Source organism: Schistocerca nitens, chromosome 5 (assembly GCF_023898315.1).
Source record: "Schistocerca nitens isolate TAMUIC-IGC-003100 chromosome 5, iqSchNite1.1, whole genome shotgun sequence".
NCBI classification, from domain to species: domain Eukaryota; kingdom Metazoa; phylum Arthropoda; class Insecta; order Orthoptera; family Acrididae; genus Schistocerca; species Schistocerca nitens.
In genome coordinates this window covers 640,608,716-640,627,758 of record NC_064618.1, presented here as the reverse complement: position 1 = coordinate 640,627,758, position 19,043 = coordinate 640,608,716, and the positions used below count along the sequence as shown (strand labels likewise).

Genomic DNA, 19,043 nt, shown 5'->3' with positions numbered 1-19,043 from the left:
CATTTGCACTTAAAGGGAGACAGAAAAATAAAATTCGGAAATATTTATTTCTATGATATGAAAAATTGTGTGCCTCAGGGGTGTACCACCTCCTGTAGGACTGTGCCTACTAAAGCATCTATTTAGAATAAATAAAGACTGGCGTCCACCAGTATAATTAATAATCCAGAAATTAGCTTTACATAGTGATGAGTTGTAAAACAGATTAATGCATTAACTATGCAGAATGAAAAATAATCTTTTCTGACACAGGCACTCTAATTGATAAACCTAAATCTTAAATGTGGAAACATGGATCCCTTCTTCTGAGGGTAAAGTGACCAAGGAGTGGATGGTAGAGCCCCTAGTGTTTCACCAGTGGGATGGCAGAAGTACCATAAACACTCTTGTTAATGAGAACTGTCTTCTGAGCTCTCTAGAGTTCATGTATGTAATTGATTTCTTGCTTCACCCATTCATTCTGCGGTACATGATCTGTAAATCCTACCAGGAAAGAAAATTTTTAGGAATGTCTTATGAGTCAAGGTGTAAATTTAAGGTCGAAAGTAACTACCAGAGTACATCTGTATGCTGAAAGTAACTACCAGAGTACATCTGTATGCTGGGATTAGTCTGCTGTGTGTGTTTTAGCTGCATAAAGCTATAGTTGGACTAAATACAGTTCTTAGAAAAAAGATTATTGCTTTGGTAGAAAGGATGTAAAATGAACAGAAACTTGCTTCTGTCCTACTTAGACTAAATAGCTGCTCTTTATCTATTGCTTCTTCAGAACAGTTATCTGCACATTAATGTCATGAAAGGCAACTATTTGACTGCAAACAAAGGTGGGTGGGGCACAAACAAGTGTGGGAGATACTTCACTAGTCTACCTCATGGTGTAGGAGGTATAACTAATCTCAATCTCTTCCTTTCTGTAGCAGCAGTTACTGCCTTTGCTCACTCCTGCATTGTGTCTACTATTACGTACTTCCACATCTTTCTTGGCTGTCCTCATCTCTCCCTTTACCATCACATACTTTATTTACCTTGGCGGGTGATGTCCAAAACATTTCAGCTGATATGTTTCTCCCGAGGCTTTATTTATAAATCCCAAATTGCTGTGTTTGGGATCCTGTCGTGCCTACTTTTATTTTCTGGTATCTCATTTCTGCTGCATGTATCAGACTTTCTGATCAGCTACTCACAATCCGTGATTCCCAGTCATAGTTCAGCTAATTTTGTTTCTTTCAATATCTGTCTCTTGTGAGGAAGTTCCATTTAACTACTTTAGACAGTTGGCCTGTTGCCCCATCTCTTTGCCTAATTTTGTCTTTCATCTTCTTCTCTGCTCTGAAGATAGAGCCCAAGTACTCAAATTTACAAACCTGTTCTTACGCCTTTGCTTCAAATGTGCTCTTTCTCCATTTTGTTTGTAATCATGGTTTCGATTTTTCCAGCAAAATGCCTTCATTCCTGTCTTCTTCAGCTCTTCCACCCAGACATTAATGTTGCATTGGAAGTTTTTATCAAAGAGGGCAATGTTGCCAGGTCACATGAAAAAGCCAAGTGGTCAGTTGAATGGCTTACATCTGGTGATTTCCAGCAGTCAGATTTTTAATATTCTACATCTACATCAATACTCCGCAAGCCACCTGGCGGTGTGTGGCGGAGGGCACTTTACGTGCCACGGTCATTACCTCCCTTTTCTGTTCCAGCCGTGTATGGTTCGCGGGAAGAATGACTGTCTGAAAGCCTCCGTACGCGCTCTAATCTCTCTAATTTTACATTTGTGATCTCCTCGGGGGGTATAAGTAGGGGGAAACAATATATTCGATACCTCATCCAGCAACGCACCCTCTCGAAACCTGGCGAACAAGCTACACCGCGATGCAGAGCGCCTCTCTTGCAGAGTCTGCCACTTGAGTTTGCTAAAAATCTCCGTAATGCTATCACGGTTACCAAATAACCCTGTGACAAAACGCGCCGTTCTTCTTTGGATCTTCTCTATCTCCTCCGTCAACCCGATCTGGTACGGATCCCACACTGATGAGCAATACTCAAGTATAGGTCAAACGAGTGTTTTGTAAGCCACCTCCTTTGTTGATGGACTACATTTTCTAAGGACTCTCTCAATGAATCTCAACCTGGCACCCGCCTTACCAATAATTAATTTTATATGATCATTCCACTTCAAATTGAAACTTCCTGACAGATTAAAACTGTGTGCCCGACTGAGACTCGAACTCAGGACCTTTACCTTTCGCGGGCAAGTGCTCTACCAACTGAGCTACCAAAGCACGACTCATGCCCGGTACTCACAGCTTTACATCTGCCAGTACCTCGTCTCCTACCTTCCAAACTTTACAGAAGCTCTCCTGCGAACCTTGCAGAACTAGCACCCCTGAAGGAAAGGATATTGTGGAGACATGGCTTAGCCACAGCCTGGGGGATGTTTCCAGAATGAGATTTTCACTCTGCAGCGGAGTGTGCGCTGATATGAAACTTCCTGGCAGATTAAAACTGTGTGCCCGACCGAGACTCGAACTCGGGACCTTTGCCTTTCACGGGCAAGTGCTCTACCAACTGTGTAGAGCACTTGCCCGCGAAAGGCAAAGGTCCCGAGTTTGTGTCTCGGTCGGGCACACAGTTTTAATCAGTTGGTAGAGCACTTTCCCGCGAAAGGCAAAGGTCCCGAGTTCGAGTCTCGGTCGGGCACACAGTTTTAATCTGCCAGGAAGGTTCATATCAGCGCACACTCCGCTGCAGAGTGAAAATCTCATTCTGGAACCACTTCAAATTGTTCCGCACGCATACTGCCAGATATTTTACGGAATTAACTGCTACCAGTGTTTGTTCCGCTATCATATAATCATACAATAAAGGATCCTTCTTTCTATGTATTCGCAATACATTACATTTGTCTATGTTAAGGGTTAGTTGCCACTCCCTGCACCAAGTGCCTATCCGCTGCAGATCTTCCTGCATTTCGCTACAATTTTCTAATGCTGCAACTTCTCTGTATACTACAGCATCATCCGCGAAAAGCCGCATGGAGCTTCCGACACTATCTACTAGGTCATTTATATATATTGTGAAAAGCAATGGTCCCATAATCCTCCCCTGTGGCACGCCAGAGGTTACTTTAACGTCTGTAGATGTCTCCCCATTGATAACAACATGCTGTGTTCTGTTTGCTAAAAACTCTTCAATCCAGCCACACAGCTGGTCTGATATTCCGTAGGCTCTTACTTTGTTTATCAGGCGACAGTGCGGAACTGTATCGAATGCCTTCCGGAAGTCAAGGAAAATAGCATCTACCAGGGAGCCTGTATCTAATATTTTCTGGGTCTCATGAACAAATAAAGCGAGTTGGGTCTCACACGATCGCTGTTTCCGGAATCCATGTTGATTCCTACAGAGTAGATTCTGGGTTTGCTGCTACATGTGTTCATTATGTGGTAAAGGCATAAGCAAGAGACTGTGGTCTTGCTTGGACGTCTTGCTTGTAGTGAAGTCAGCAGATCTCTGATTTTGTGTTCTCATAGAGTTATTTTTGAAAACATTACTGGAGATATCAATGATCAAAATACAGTCTTCAAAATTAATTATAGTAGTGTAAAGGTTTACTAAAAGATGACCGGTTTCAATCATCACAGGCTCGAAACCGGTCATCTTTTAATAAACATGCCTTGTTATCCAGACTATTATAATTAATCTCATCTAGTTCTTGAAGATTGCATAGGGGATCCTGGTGGCTCAACATACAGCTTTGCTAACTGCTCGCATTCCTATATGGACTTCCAGAGACAAGTCCTTGAACCCTGTCTGTTGCTTCCTGCGGGTCTAGAAATATAGCATAGAAGAACTTGTTTCCTCCAGAAGTTTTTGACCGGCCATCCTATGTGTGAAAATGGGATGTTGAGTGTGTCGATCTAGGTCAAAAGAGTGAACGTGATGAGACTATCCAGTGGTGTGCCTGAAGCCATCCTCAACTCCATATTTCAAGTTGTTGTCCAAATTATTTCTTGGATCCACAATAATTAAAACACATCACTGGTCACATTATTGAGCATTTGCCTTAAAAAAAAAAATAGTTACCTGTCATCTGTCACCAAGGAGCTCTACACTTGCTCCAACAATACCCTCCTGTGTCTACTGCCTGTCTGTAAGAGTCTCTTGGTTTTCCTATTTGTTTTACTTTGTAGAATTTATTTTCTTGTAATGTCCAATATTGTTGACTGCTTTTGATCTCACTGTGTTGCTTGTATCTTTTATTTCATTGTTTTTTTTTTTTTAAAGGTGTCCATAGCTCTTTATTGCACAGACACTATGGGACCAAAAGTATCCAGACACGTGGCTGAACATGACTTACAATTTTGTGGCGCCCTCCATCGGTAATGCTGGAATTCAATATGGTGTTGGCCCACCCTTAACCTTGATGACAGCTTCCACTCTCACAGGCATACATTCAATCAGGTGCTGGAAGATTTGTTGGGGAATGGCAACCCATTCTTCACGGAGTGCTGCACAGAGAAGTATCGATGTTGGTCGGTGAGGCCTGGTATGAAGTCAGTGTTCCAAAATATCCCAGAGGTATTCAATAGGATTCAGGTCAGGACTCTGTGCAGGCCAGTCCATTACAGGGATGTTACTGTCGTGCACCATGCCACATGCCCTACATTATGAACAGGTGCTTGATCATGTTGAAAGATGCAATTGCGATCCTCAAGTTGCTCTTCAACAGTAGGAAGCCAGAAAGCACTTAAAACATCAATGTAGGCCTTTGATGTGATGGTGCCATGCAAAACAACAAGGGGTGCAAGCCCCTTTCATGAAAAACATGACCCCACCATAACACCAGTGCCTCTGAATTTTACTGTTGGCACTACACATGCTAGCAGTTGACATTCACAGGGCATTCGCCATACCCACATCCTGCCATTGGATCGCCACATTGTATACTGTGATTCGTCACTCCATACAATGTTTTTCCACTGTTCAATCGTCCAGTATTTATCCTCCTCACAGCAAGCGAGACATCTTTTGGCATTTACCGGCGTGGTGTGTGGCGTATGACCAGCCACTCGACCAGGAAATCAAAGATTTTTCACCACGAGCCTAACTGTCATAGTATTTGCAGCAGAACCTGTTGCAGTTTGGAATTACTGTTTGATGGTCTGGATAAATGTCTGCCTATTACACATTACGACCCTCTTCAACTGTCGGCGGTCTCTGTCAGTCAACAGACGAGGTCGGCTTGTATGCTTTTGTGTTGTACTGTCCCGTCACATTACCACTTCACTGTCACATCTGAAACAGTGGATCTAGGGATGTTTAGGAGTGTGGAAATCTAGCGTATAGGCTTATGGCACAAGTGACACCCAATCACCTGACCATGTTCGAAGTCCATGAGTTCTGCAGAGCACCCAGTTCTGCTCTCTCACAATGTCTAATGACTACTGAGGTCGCTGACATGGAGTGCCTGGAAATAGTTGGCAGCACAATGCACCTAATATGAAAAACATATGCTTTTGAGGTTGTCCAGATACTTTTGATAACATAGTGTATAAAGACAGAAGCTATCAGACATACATTGTATCCTGAATTTTTTTTGCTGATTTGGAATGTTTGACCTGATTTAAGATGCATTTTCACTTTTATCACCACAGTTTTGAGGATAATGACACTCAAGCCACAATTTTTGTTTTGTCTTTAATAATGCACCAGTTATTTTTTAATTTACCCTATAGGGTTTCTTCTTCTTCTTCTTCTTCTTCTTCTTCTTCTTCTGTGTGGCTCCACGTCTTACTTAAAGCTATTCATGGATCAAAGTGAAACCACTAAGGGCAGTATGATTAGAAAACTAATGGTCAATGGAGGTCGGACTGTATTCACCTCATTTGCCTTTGTAAGTTTTACTGTGGCGAGTAAGCGAAAAATAAATCTCTATCTATCTGGGTGCCATGAGCTAATACCAAATGACATGAAACCAGCATCAAAATCCATATGTCCGTTTCTTCAAAATCGTGTCAATATTTTTGCCACATGCTTAATTTAATCCATTAGGTTTTGTAGGATCATGTAAGTCAAAGCTACCAGTCATGAAATGAGTCATTACTTAAGTAATGGTAAGCTGGTAACTCGTAAAATCGATAACTTTCATTTTATCACCATGAATGTCTTGTATGGTTTCACATTCATTAAATCAAATGTCTGAATGTGTAAAAGCCACTGTAATTAGTTATTTGCCCATGTATGTGATGTTATTCTGCAGTAAATTATGTGTTGTGTGTGGGTGCAAAACATTGACAGTAGGTGTTACAGGAGGCTATTGTAGATTAGATGACTTGATCAGAACACTTGGCAACAAGTCAGTGAGAAAAAGTCTAATATCTAACGTAATGAAAGAAAGGAAGAGACAGGGAGAGAATGCTTACCACACATTACAAAATGAATTACATTATTTAATTGTATCTAAAAACAAAGATGATGTGACTTACCAAACGAAAGCGCTGGCAGGTCGATAGACACACAAACAAACACAAACATACACACAAAATTCAAGCTTTCGCAACAAACTGTTGCCTCATCAGGAAAGAGGGAAGGAGAGGAAAAGACGAAAGGATGTGGGTTTTAAGGGAGAGGGTGAGGAGTCATTCCAATCCCGGGAGCGGAAAGAGTTACCTTGGGGGAAAAAAGGACGGGTACACACACACACACACACACACACACACACACACACACACACACACACACACACACACATATATATAGACACAAGCAGACATATAGATATATGTCTGCTTGTGTCTATATATGTGTGGATGGATATGTGTGTGTGTGCGCGAGTGTATACCCGTCCTTTTTTCCCCCAAGGTAACTCTTTCCGCTCCCGGGATTGGAATGACTCCTTAGCCTCAGACATATAGATATATGTCTGCTTGTGTCTATATATGTGTGGATGGATATGTGTGTGTGTGCGCGAGTGTATACCCGTCCTTTTTTCCCCCAAGGTAACTCTTTCCGCTCCCGGGATTGGAATGACTCCTTAGCCTCAGACATATAGATATATGTCTGCTTGTGTCTATATATGTGTGGATGGATGTGTGTGTGTGTGTGTGTGTGCGAGTGTATACCCGTCCTTTTTTCCCCCAAGGTAACTCTTTCCGCTCCCGGGATTGGAATGACTCCTTACCCTCTCCCTTAAAACCCACATCCTTTCGTCTTTCCCTCTCCTTCCCTCTTTCCTGATGAGACAACAGTTTGTTGCGAAAGCTTGAATTTTGTGTGTATGTTTGTGTGTCTATCGACCTGCCAGCGCTTTCGTTTGGTAAGTCACATCATCTTTGTTTTTAGATATATTTTTCCCACGTGGAATGTTTCCCTCTATTATATTAATAACATTATTTAATTGGATAGATAAAAAATCTACTCACCAAGTGGGGGCGGAACACACACACATAAGACTGTTGTTGTTGGCAAGTTTTTGGAGACAGTGTCTCCTTCTTCAGGCAGAAGGGTTGAAAGGAAAGGAAGAAGAGTGAAAAAAAAGGACTGGAGAGGTCTAGGAAAAGAGGTAGATTTTGGGAAAGTCACTCAGAACCATGGGTCAGGGGAGACTTACAGTACAGGATGAGAAGGAACGACTGATTGTTGGGGACTGCATCGGACGGTTTTTCAAACTTCAGGTCTCATCCAATGCAGTCCCCAACAATCAGTCTTTCCTTCTCATCCTGTACGGCAAGTCTCCCCTGACCCACGGTTCTGAGTGACTTTCCCAAAATCTACCTCTTTTCCTAGACCTCTCCAATCCTTTTTCTTCACCCTTAGAAGGAGCCACTGCCTCCAGAAGCTTGTGTATCACAATAGTCTTTTATGTGTGTGTGTTCTGCCACCGCGTGGTGAGTAGATTTTTTATTTATCTAATTAAATAATTTTATCAATAATTAAAATGAATTACATGTCATTCTGAAATGATGGTAGCTTTCGAGCAACAGGAGTGGAAAAGTGAATCAAACCAAACTTACGGTTGATGGCCAAAACAACAGCAACAACAACAACAACCATTATTTGAGAAACATGTACGCTAGTAATAGCATATGAAAACCCTGCAGCAGTATATAAAATGATCTGTATAGATATTGACTGGTCAAATTAGATGAAGGCTTCCAATAGTTAGGTATACAAGAAACGTTTTTCAGTTGTATTCATCTGAAAATCATGGAGCATATTTTTATTATTTTTTATTTTTGTTTTTGATACATTTTCAATAGATCACCAAGCAGGTGTAAACACAAGGATGTGGAATGAGTCAAAACATCTCCAAAAATATGACATGTTGAGTGGTCAGTAGTTAGCTCACTCTGTAGGACAGTGTTCAAAAGGTGAAAAAGGTTCTCATTCTTGTTTGTAAGCCTAATAACTGCTCAGTGCTTCAAATATATATAACTGATCACCCTTTCACCTCCCATTATTTATATTCAACCTAGGACTTTTCATTACCCTGGTGTAAAAGTATGTTTTATTTTCTTTTTAACCTTTATCATTCCTGTCTCTCCATGCCACAACTTGTATTATCATCAATTATTTCTCTAATCACAGACATGTTTGTACAGTTCATTAAATGTTTGAATTACAGAGATAAACATCAGCTTCTAATCTGATATTTCGCAACAGTTCAAAATCTGAGTCATTTCAGTGTCAGTATTGCCAGCTCATTTCAGACTGCAACTGGGTGTTGTTTCTCATGCAATCTTGACAACTTTTCCTTAAATGTGATGTATCTTTATAATTTTTACAACACCACAAGAAAATTTACATATGACTTTGGATACTTCAGATTCGGCGTTATGGAGAGCTTTATGAATCAACAGTGAAAATACACCCAGAGAAAAAAGGTGGTCTGAAAGCTCTTCTAAGTGAAATGGTCCATGCCAGTTCCAAAAATGGAATTAAAGGAAAAGTTGCAGCAGGTACAGTAGTACAGTTTCATAAGTATTTGTCGAGAATATTGGAACGGTGCTGTTCACAACTGCTATGTAAGGAAAAGAAATTACAAAATAAATATATGAATGTATGTAGCAACAGGTTCAGTATAACATGTGAACAATGCAGTCATTTGGAAACTATTCATTTGAAAATATGTTATGTAACTAGTCAGTACAATGTCTTTAAGTGACTTATTTCTTTGTTAATTTTTTGTGTCAGCATTATTTACAAAAACAGACACTATTCATAGAATACAGGAACTTACAAAAATGTGAAGAACCTTAAATGGTAATAGAGGTTTCTTTGGCAGAACAAAGCATAAATTTGAGACAGGTTTGGATGAACCAAGCTGGTGAAGGAAAAAGGCAGCAAATCACATAGAAATCTGAGTGAAAAGAAATGTACAAGAAACACCCAAATATATAAAGTTTGACATTTTTATCTTAGATGATCATAAATGTGTGACTGGCAGCATTACAAATAAATGAGCATGTAGTTGAAACAGAGCACATTGTAAATGCTTATATTCAGCAAACATGGACATCTGTAATATCTTAATGTAGTTCTCTTGTAGTTTGGCCCCACAGAAACTTCAGGTAGGTGATATTTAAAGTATTTTGAGTTGAAAGATGCAATAAATTGGAACAGTTAATGAAGGGAAGACGACATAGTCATAAGCTAAAGTTAAAGGAAGGCTTACACAATAGGTGGGCAGAATAATATATCAGTTTATTAACCTAACTTCTTCCCATGTATTATGGATTACCTGAGGGAAGTGTTTACACAAGCATAATCTTTTTTTAATTTTAATATTGTTGATATTCCAATCTGGAGCTTCTGTTGTTTGATTTTTATTTTGAGTTGTCAGTCTTATGACTGATTTGAAGTGAAGGGAGACGAAAATTTAATAGTCATGGGTGACTGGAATTCGTCAGTAGGAAAAGGGAGAGAAGGAAACATAGTAGGTGAATATGGATTGGGGGGAAGAAATGAAAGAGGAAGCCGCCTTGTAGAATTTTGCACAGAGCATAACTTAATCATAGCTAACACTTGGTTCAAGAATCATAAAAGAAGGTTGTATACCTGGAAGAATCCTGGAGATACTAAAAGGTATCAGATAGATTATATTATGGTAAGACAGAGATTTAGGAACCAGGTTTTAAATTGTAAGACATTTCCAGGGGCAGATGTGGATTCTGACCACAATCTATTGGTTATGAACTGCAGATTGAAACTGAAGAAACTGCAAAAAGGTGGGAATTTAAGGAGATGGGACCTGGATAAACTGAAAGAACCAGAGGTTGTAGAGAGTTTCAGGGAGAGCATAAGGGAACAATTGACAGGAATGGGGGAAAGAAATACAGTAGAAGAAGAATGGGTAGCTCTGAGGGATGAAGTAGTGAAGGCAGCAGAGGATCAAGTAGGTAAAAAGACGAGGGCTAATAGAAATCCTTGGGTAACAGAAGAAATATTGAATTTAATTGATGAAAGGAGAAAATATAAAAATGCAGTAAATGAAGCAGGCAAAAAGGAATACAAACGTCTCAAAAATGAGATCGACAGGAAGTGCAAAATGGCTAAGCAGGGATGGCTAGAGGACAAATGTAAGGATGTAGAGGCTTGTCTCACTAGGGGCAAGATAGATACTGCCTACAGGAAAATTAAAGAGACCTTTGGAGATAAGAGAACCACTTGTATGAATATCAAGAGCTCAGATGGCAACCCAGTTCTAAGCAAAGAAGGGAAGGCAGAAAGGTGGAAGGAGTATATAGAGGGTTTATACAAGGGCGATGTACTTGAGGACAATATTATGGAAATGGAAGAGAATGTAGATGAAGATGAAATGGGAGATACGATACTGCGTGAAGAGTTTGACAGAGCACTGAAAGACCTGAGTCGAAACAAGGCCCCAGGAGTAGACAACATTCCATTAGAACTACTGATGGCCTTGGGAGAACCAGTCATGACAAAACTCTACCATCTGGTGAGCAAGATGTATGAGACAGGCGAAATACCCACAGACTTCAAGAAGAATATAATAATTCCAATCCCAAAGAAAGCAGGTGTTGACAGATGTGAAAATTACCGAACTATCAGTTTAATAAGTCACAGCTGCAAAATAATAAAACGAATTCTTTACAGACGAATGGAAAAACTGGTAGAAGCGGACCTCGGGGAAGATCAGTTTGGATTCCGTAGAAATGTTGGAACACGTGAGGCAATACTAACCTTACGACTTATCTTATAAGAAAGATTAAGAAAAGGCAAACCTACATTTCTAGCATTTGTAGACTTAGAGAAAGCTTTTGACAATGTTAACTGGAATACTCTCTTTCAAATTCTGAAGGTGGCAGGGGTAAAATACAGGGAGCGAAAGGCTATTTACAATTTGTACAGAAACCAGATGGCAGTTATAAGAGTCGAGGGACATGAAAGGGAAGCAGTGGTTGGGAAAGGAGTGAGACAGGGTTGTAGCCTCTCCCCGATGTTATTCAATCTGTATATTGAGCAAGCAGTAAAGGAAACAAAAGAAAAATTCGGAGTAGTTATTGAAGTCCATGGAGAAGAAGTAAAAACTTTGAGGTTCGCCGATGACATTGTAATTCTGTCAGAGACAGCAAAGGACTTGGAAGAGCAATTGAACGGAATGGACAGTGTCTTGAAAGGAGGATATAAGATGAACATCAACAAGAGCAAAACGAGGATAATGGAATGTAGGCAAATTAAATCGGGTGATGCTGAGGGGATTAGATTAGGAAATGAGACACTTAAAGTAGTAAAGGAGTTTTGCTATTTAAGGAGTAAAATAACTGATGATGGTCGAAGTAGAGAGGATATAAAATGTAGACTGGCAATGGCAAGGAAACCGTTTCTGAAGAAGAGAAATTTGTTAACATCGAGTATAGATTTGAGTGTCAGGAAGTCGTTTCTGAAAGTATTTGTATGGAGTGTAGCCATGTATGGAAGTGAAACATGGACGATAACCAGTTTGGACAAGAAGAGAATAGAAGCTTTCGAAATGTGGTGCTACAGAAGAATGCTGAAGATAAGGTGGGTAGATCACGTAACTAATGAGGAGGTATTGAATAGGATTGGGGAGAAGAGAAGTTTGTGTCACAACTTGACTAGAAGAAGGGATCGGTTGGTAGGACATGTTCTGAGGCATCAAGGGATCACAAATTTAGCATTCGAGGGCAGCGTGGAGGGTAAAAATCGTAGAGGGAGACCAAGAGATGAATACACTAAGCAGATTCAGAAGGATGTAGGTTGCAGTAGGTACTGGGAGATGATGAAGCTTGCACAGGATAGAGTAGCATGGAGAGCTGCATCAAACCAGTCTCAGGACTGAAGACCATAACAACAACAGTCTTATGACTGATTTGAAGCAGCCTGTGAATTAGAGGAATATTATTATAAGAAGAAGAATTGTTTGCTTCTGTAATTTAATTTAAAATAAACAAAGAAATCAAATGGCATGGTAAGATATTTTGGCTATAATTATATTCTCATGCTTCAGTATTTTTTCTTTGTTATCTGGTAATAAAGTGTGATGATCATATGTACATGTACACCTGAAACCGTCCATTAATGATGCTCCCCGCACCTCCTCCCCCTCACACCCACACCCACACACACACACACACACACACACACACACACACACACACACACTACTGGATCCTTCTGCAGACACGATTCAGTGTCACTTAAACAGTTATAATGATCACAGAGATTGTCTTATATTGGGAAGGTTCGCACAGCATTGCGTGAAGCCAAATTGTAGAAGTTCGCAATTCATCTTTTGAGTCATAAATACAACTACCTTATGCAGTGTAGTGGCAAAGTGCAATGGTTAGTGTATAAACTTGGTGTGCAGAAGGTCATACATTCAAATCTCATCAAATGTACTGAAATTGTTTTTATTTCTAAATCTGATCAAAGGACTGTATAATTTTTAATCAATTAATTGGTATAAATGTATTTTTTTTAAATTTCTAATACTTTGCCGCATTGTTTTCATCATATTTATTGCCTCTTTTATTTGCTCTTATTTTTCTTCCTATCACTTTGTTTTCATTTGGAATCTGCCTGTGCCACCTATAATCTGCAACCAAGTGCCAACCAGAATTGCTCATCGGTTGAAAAAGTGGCAGCTCATGTAGCCAGTGTGAGGATAGATTCAGGTAACCAGGGACATCAAGAAATTACAGTTTAGCACTGAAACTGAAATGTGTCTGTCTTGAATTTGCTTGTAGAGTTTAGCTTTAATTGCCGTGAACAAAGTGATTGTGATTTTGGTTCTGCTGCATATTTTTTACTGCTGTTTTCAAAGATACATTGCACAACATGAGGTTGTGATTAGGTTGGGACATAGGTTTAAATTTAGGGAAAACATGTTATCTGCACAATTCAGTCATTGGTCACTTAAAATCAGCTGTCAACAGAGCATCTCACATTTCTGTCATACCTCGCGGTGGCCGCTTCCAACATTTCTGTCCATTACACATTAGCAGCATTTGTGACCTGTGATGTTTGTGTGTTGCCTACAGTTGAGTGTTAGCCGGCAGCCAATGTGTTAACACTGTAGTGGCAAATGACACATCAACTTAGTGGCAAATGACACATCAACTTCCAAGTAATTTTAGTATTATGAAAAAAATGGATTGCTACTTGTAATATAGTAGAGATGTTGAGTCGCAGACAGGCACAACAAAAAGACTGCTACACATGTGAGCATTCAACCAAAGGCTTTATTCTAAAGTAGAGAACACACACACATTAACACAAGCACAACTCACACGTCTCTGGTCAGTGAGGCCATACTGTGAGCAACTGCGCATGATAACAGAAGCAATCTGGGTGGTGGGGGTACAGAAGAGGCATAGGGCAGGGATAGGGTTGGATAGCGGGGTAGGGGTGGAGGACAGTAAAGTGCTGCTTGTGGGAGCAATTCAGGGAAAGGGTGGGATAGCTAGGTGCAGTTGGGAGGTTAGACAGAGGGGGATGGGGGGGAGGGTGGGTTGGGGGAGAGTGTGGAAAAAGAGGCCAGTGGAGGAGGGGAAAAAGGAGATTGGATGCATTAATGGGCTAGGGGGCTGGGAAAGGTGAAGGACAAGGACTAACTGAGCTTGTGGCCGGGGGGGGGGGGGGATTACAGGAACATATATATAACAAGGAGAGATTCCACCTGCGCATTTCAGGAAAGCTGGTGTTGGTAGGAAGGATTCAGATGGCGTAGGCTCCAAAGTGGTCATTGAAGTGAAGAATGTTGGGCAGTATGTTCAGCAACTGCGTGGTCTAGCTGTGTCTTGGTTCCAGTTTATCAGTGGCCATTCATGTGGACGGACAGCTTGTTGGTTGTCATGCCGACGTAGTGTGTGGCACATGGTTGCTGCTTAGCTTGTGTATCATGAGATGGCTTTCACAGGTAACCCTGTCTTTGATTGAACAGATGGTGCTTGTGACCCGACTGGAGTAGGTGATGGTAGGATGTACGGGATGCGTCTAGCATCTAGGTCTATTATAGCAATATGAGCCATGAGGCAAGGGGTTGGGAGTAGGTGAAGAAGGGATGTACGAGGATCTTGCGTAAATTCAGTGGGAACCGGAATGCCTTTGTGGAAGGGGTATGATGAGTAGTAATCAAATGGTGGAGAATATGATTTAGTTCCTCTAGTCCTGGATGGTACTGAGCCATGGGTGGAAAGCTCCTTTGTGGCTGGACAGTGGGACTCTGGGAGGTTGTGGGTTACTGGAGAGACAATGCCCAGGAGATCTGTCCTTACAATATTGAGAGGGTTATTTCTGTCTGTGAAGGCCTCTGTGAGGCCCTTGGTATATTTGGAGAGGGATTGCTCGTCACTACAGATGCAATAGCTATGGGTGGCTAGCCTGTATGGAAGGGACTTCTTGGTGTGGAATGGGTGGCAACTATCGAAGTGGAGGTATTGCTGGTGGTTGGTAGGTTTTTACAGTCAGAGAAGTACTGATGTGGCCATCTCTGAGGTGGAGGTCAACACTGGGGAAAGTGGCTTGTTGGGTTGAGGAGGACCAGGCGAAGCAAATGGGAGAGAATGTGTTGAGGTTCTGGAGGAATGTGGATAGGGTGTCCTTTCTGTTGATCCAGATCACAAAGACATCATCAATGAAAATGAACCAGGTGGAGGGTTTGAGATTCTGGGTCGTCGGGAATAATTCCTCTGTATGGCTCAAGAACAGGTTGGCATAGGATGGTGCCATGCGGATGCCCATTGTTGTATGATGGATTTGTTTGTAGGAGATGCCTTCAGAGGTGAAGTAATTTTGGGTGAGGATATATTTGGTCATGGTGACCAGGGAGAAGGTTGTAGGTGTGAAATCAGTCGGGCATTGGGAAAGGTAGTGCTCAATAGTGACAAGACCTTGGGCTTTAGGGATATTAGTGTAAAGGGAGGCGGCATCAATAGCGATGAGCAGGGCGCCGTATAGTAAAGAAACGGGTACTGTGGAGAAAGGGAAAATGGTTGGTGTGTTATATATAGAAGGGTAGGTTACAGATAATGGGCTGAAGGTGTTAGTCTATGGCAGCAGAGTGAGTCTCATTGGGATCACAGTAACTGGCTACAATGGGGTGTCCTGGGTGGTTGGGTTTATGGACTTAAGGAAGCATGTAGAAGGCAGAGTGTGGGGATTGGCAGGGATAAGGAATGAGATTCACTCAAGTGAGAGGTTCTGGGATGGGCCTAAGGATCTGAGGAGAGACTGGAGATCCTGTTGGACTGGAGTCCTTTTGCCAGGTAATCCTTGTGATTCAAGACCACTGTGGTGGAGCCTTTGTATGCAAGTATGATTATAAGGTCAGGATCAGTTTTTAGGTGGTGGATTGTGGTTCTTTCTGCAGATATAAAGCTAGTTTCCATATTGAGGGATTTGAGGAATTATGTTGAGGCAAGGTTTGAGGTTAAGAAATTCTGCGATGTTAACAGGGAGAGATTTTGAGGCAGTGGATGGATCATGGTTGGGTGGAGGAGTGAACTGAGCCAGGCACAGTTCACCATTGGTTGTGGGTTGAGTCTTATTTTTAGGTTTGGTGGCATAAAAGTGTTTTCACTTTAGGGATCAGAAGACAGAGAGAAGCAGCACAGCAGGACTGAATCTGGGTGTGGGACAAAAGGTAAGCCCTCTGCCAAAGAGAGAGAGAGAGAGAGAGAGAGAGAGAGAGAGAGAGAGAGAGAGAGAGAGAGAAGATGTGTGGGACTAAGGCTTTTAGAGGAAAGTTTCATGACTGTGTTTGGGGTCTGTTTAGGTCCTGAGTTCTGTATTCTGTATTGTGGTGGGAGGGAGTTACTGAGGGTGTGGTAAATATAGTAGGTTTGTGAGGCAGGCTTTGTCAGCTATGAGAGGATGTGGGGGAGGCCTCAAGCTTTATTAGTCCCTGTCCTGCACCCCCTACCCTTCTCTGCTCCCACTCCAGTACTACACAGCCTTCTGTCTCGCCCGAACCCACAGTCTCCTTATTCTCCTGCTCTGTTTGTCTCCTTTTCTGACCCCCCACCCAGCCTCACAACTGCACCCCTCTACCATACCAGTGTGTATAAGCAGACAAGGAAAAAAAATTCCCGGATTTCCCGGTTAAAATACACTTTCTCCTGGATGAAAATACACTTTTCAAGTGTTAAGTGACAGTATATTTTCCCTCGGAATTGTAAAACTTACTACTCTTTTGAAGGGTTTAGGTTTTATGCACCAGCTTGAACTTTCCGGCACATCAGTAAACAACCGCGAGCGAAAAAAAAAAGAAAAATATTTTATGTGCAGCAACAAGTATGCTGTGTATTTTGATATTATAAAAGTATAAATTCGAATGCCACCAAACACAGCACGTTACTTTCCAAAGTGTTGAAATCGAGATTGCGATGCGCTTTTGTCAGTCAGTCATAGTTCATGTCACGTGATCTCGCCAGCCAATGAAAGCAGATATTCAGAGTATAGAACAAGGCCTATGAGAAAAACAGGCCATGGCAGGTACATCACGAAGGTAGGCCTGGACTGTTCATGAACACACAAATAGGAAAAGTTAATGGTTTAAATTAATATACAAGTGTGGATACAAGAAAAGCTACGCTTTCACATATAATACTGGTCTTGGGGATGAATAAGCTACCAGAAAAGCTTAACTTTCACTTACAAATTGGTCTTTTTTTACACTTTAAGATACATCACACAAATATGCCAGAAAAACTTTTAAATAATGACATAAATGTCTGGTCTTCTTGGCTTGAAGTTGTTCTAAGTGGCTGCTCCTCAAATTGGTCCTCAAATGGTTAAGTTTTAAATGAGAGTCAACACAATGTGATTTAAGAAATTCATTGCACATTCTCAGATGCAACATAATTCATCTTGTGTAAAAGGAAATTTACACTGAAAGTGACGCATTTCAAACCACCATTTGCAATATTTTCCCGCAAGCTATTAGAAACAGGTTCATTTCAGCAATTGTCATTGACCACCAGAAAACAGTCATTACTGCGTGTGCGCAGCTACAATGACGTAGGAAGCCTGTATGTTCATACATTTAAAGCATTAAGAAATATTACATTACATCATAAAAGAGACAGGGCATCAGATGATACACCAAGAGTATCGGAATTTTGTAAACCATAATAAAATACATAATTCTGCTTGCAGTGCACATTCGTGTGTCCTGATTCACAATGAAGTAGGCCCCAACCTGGTGTTAAGCTTTTCAACATGGTTTTCGGGATATAAATTTTATTAGAGTACCAGTACTGCACTATCTCATGTTTGGTTCTTTATTATGGCATAACGCCATATGTGCCAGAAGATGAAAACTTGCACTTGAAATCCAGCAAACAGTTGAAACTAACCAATAGTCTGGAATGAAATAATTTGTTTCAAATAAATTGACTGCCTCAGTGCAAAAGATTAATAACAGCCAAATTTCTTTAGCAAGCCAACGAAAATAAATTCATCGTTCTGCAAGGCAATTAATGCTTCACTGTCAAAAGCCTGGAAATAAAATAATAATAATAAAAACAAACCTCAATGTATTGTAGTCTTCCATAATTATGTGAATATATTCAAATTCAGTTGATGGCTCCCGGCCTCAGAAATCCGTTTTGCTTTCATTTGACTTGAGAGCTCTAAACAAAGAGGAAACAGCAAAATCACTAAATGTAAACACTGTGTGCCACAAAAATTTTTCTGGCTCGCATCTGGCTGCTTCCTACAGCCGATACAGCCAACAGACTTACTTCAAGTAGCCAGAAGTGGAAAATGTACTGTTCATACGTGACTCAACTGCACAGATGCATGAGCTCTCTGGCAACTACTCTAACGAAGCTAATGTAAACAGTTGTGACGTCGCGCTCATTGCAAGTGGTTGTTTTGAAGTATTGCATAGTCTTTCGTCATAATGCCTTTAACAGATTTTGCTGTTGGCAGATGCTTGCATGTGCAGTGTGTTTTGTTGTTAATGGCGCATTTCCTTTACAACTTAAGTTTTACGCAATTTTTTTTTTCTTCTTTTAGTGGTGCAGCATAATTCTGCAGTAGTGGAATACAGTAGTATTCTTTGTCGGACTATCAGTTCTTAGCAGTCAAAATTCCAAAAAATTAACTGAGAACTAAAACACTGAAAAATTCCCAGAATTCTAAAAAAAATTTCTGTGTTTTTCCCGGTCTTCTTCCTGATGAAAAAATTCCGGTGTTTTTCTCGGATTTCCATGTTGTACCAGGGTGTACACACCCTGCCTGCCTTGTCACCACCACATCCCTGTATGCTGCCACAAACATCACTTTACTGCCCTGCGTCCCAACTGTGCTATCCCTTCTCCCCTCCCTGCCCGAACCTCATCCTTACCCCCACCAACCAGATTGCTTCTCCAATCACGCACAGATGCTCATAGTGCGGCCTCAGTGGCCACAGTGAACATCTCCTCTATATGGTGAGTAGCAGTCTATCCTTTTCATAATATTGTCTTTATTCCATCCTAGATTTTACATTGTTCGTCAAATAATTTTAATAGAACTATACTGAACTATTTGCTTAACAGCTGACCACTACTAAACTAAAC

The 19,043-nt window shown here is 41.0% G+C and overlaps 1 protein-coding gene across 5 annotated transcripts in view; it reads left to right on the top strand.

Annotated features, from left to right (window-relative positions):
- LOC126260800 (ATP-dependent DNA helicase DDX11) overlaps positions 1 to 19,043 on the top strand; it is a 302,773-nt gene that overhangs the window by 242,628 nt on the left and 41,102 nt on the right. For all 5 annotated transcript variants that reach the window (XM_049958156.1, XM_049958158.1, XM_049958159.1 and 2 more), the window contains one exon: positions 8,819 to 8,951. In XM_049958156.1, the coding sequence (XP_049814113.1) occupies positions 8,819 to 8,951 (133 nt within the window). The remainder of the gene's footprint in view (positions 1 to 8,818; positions 8,952 to 19,043) is intronic.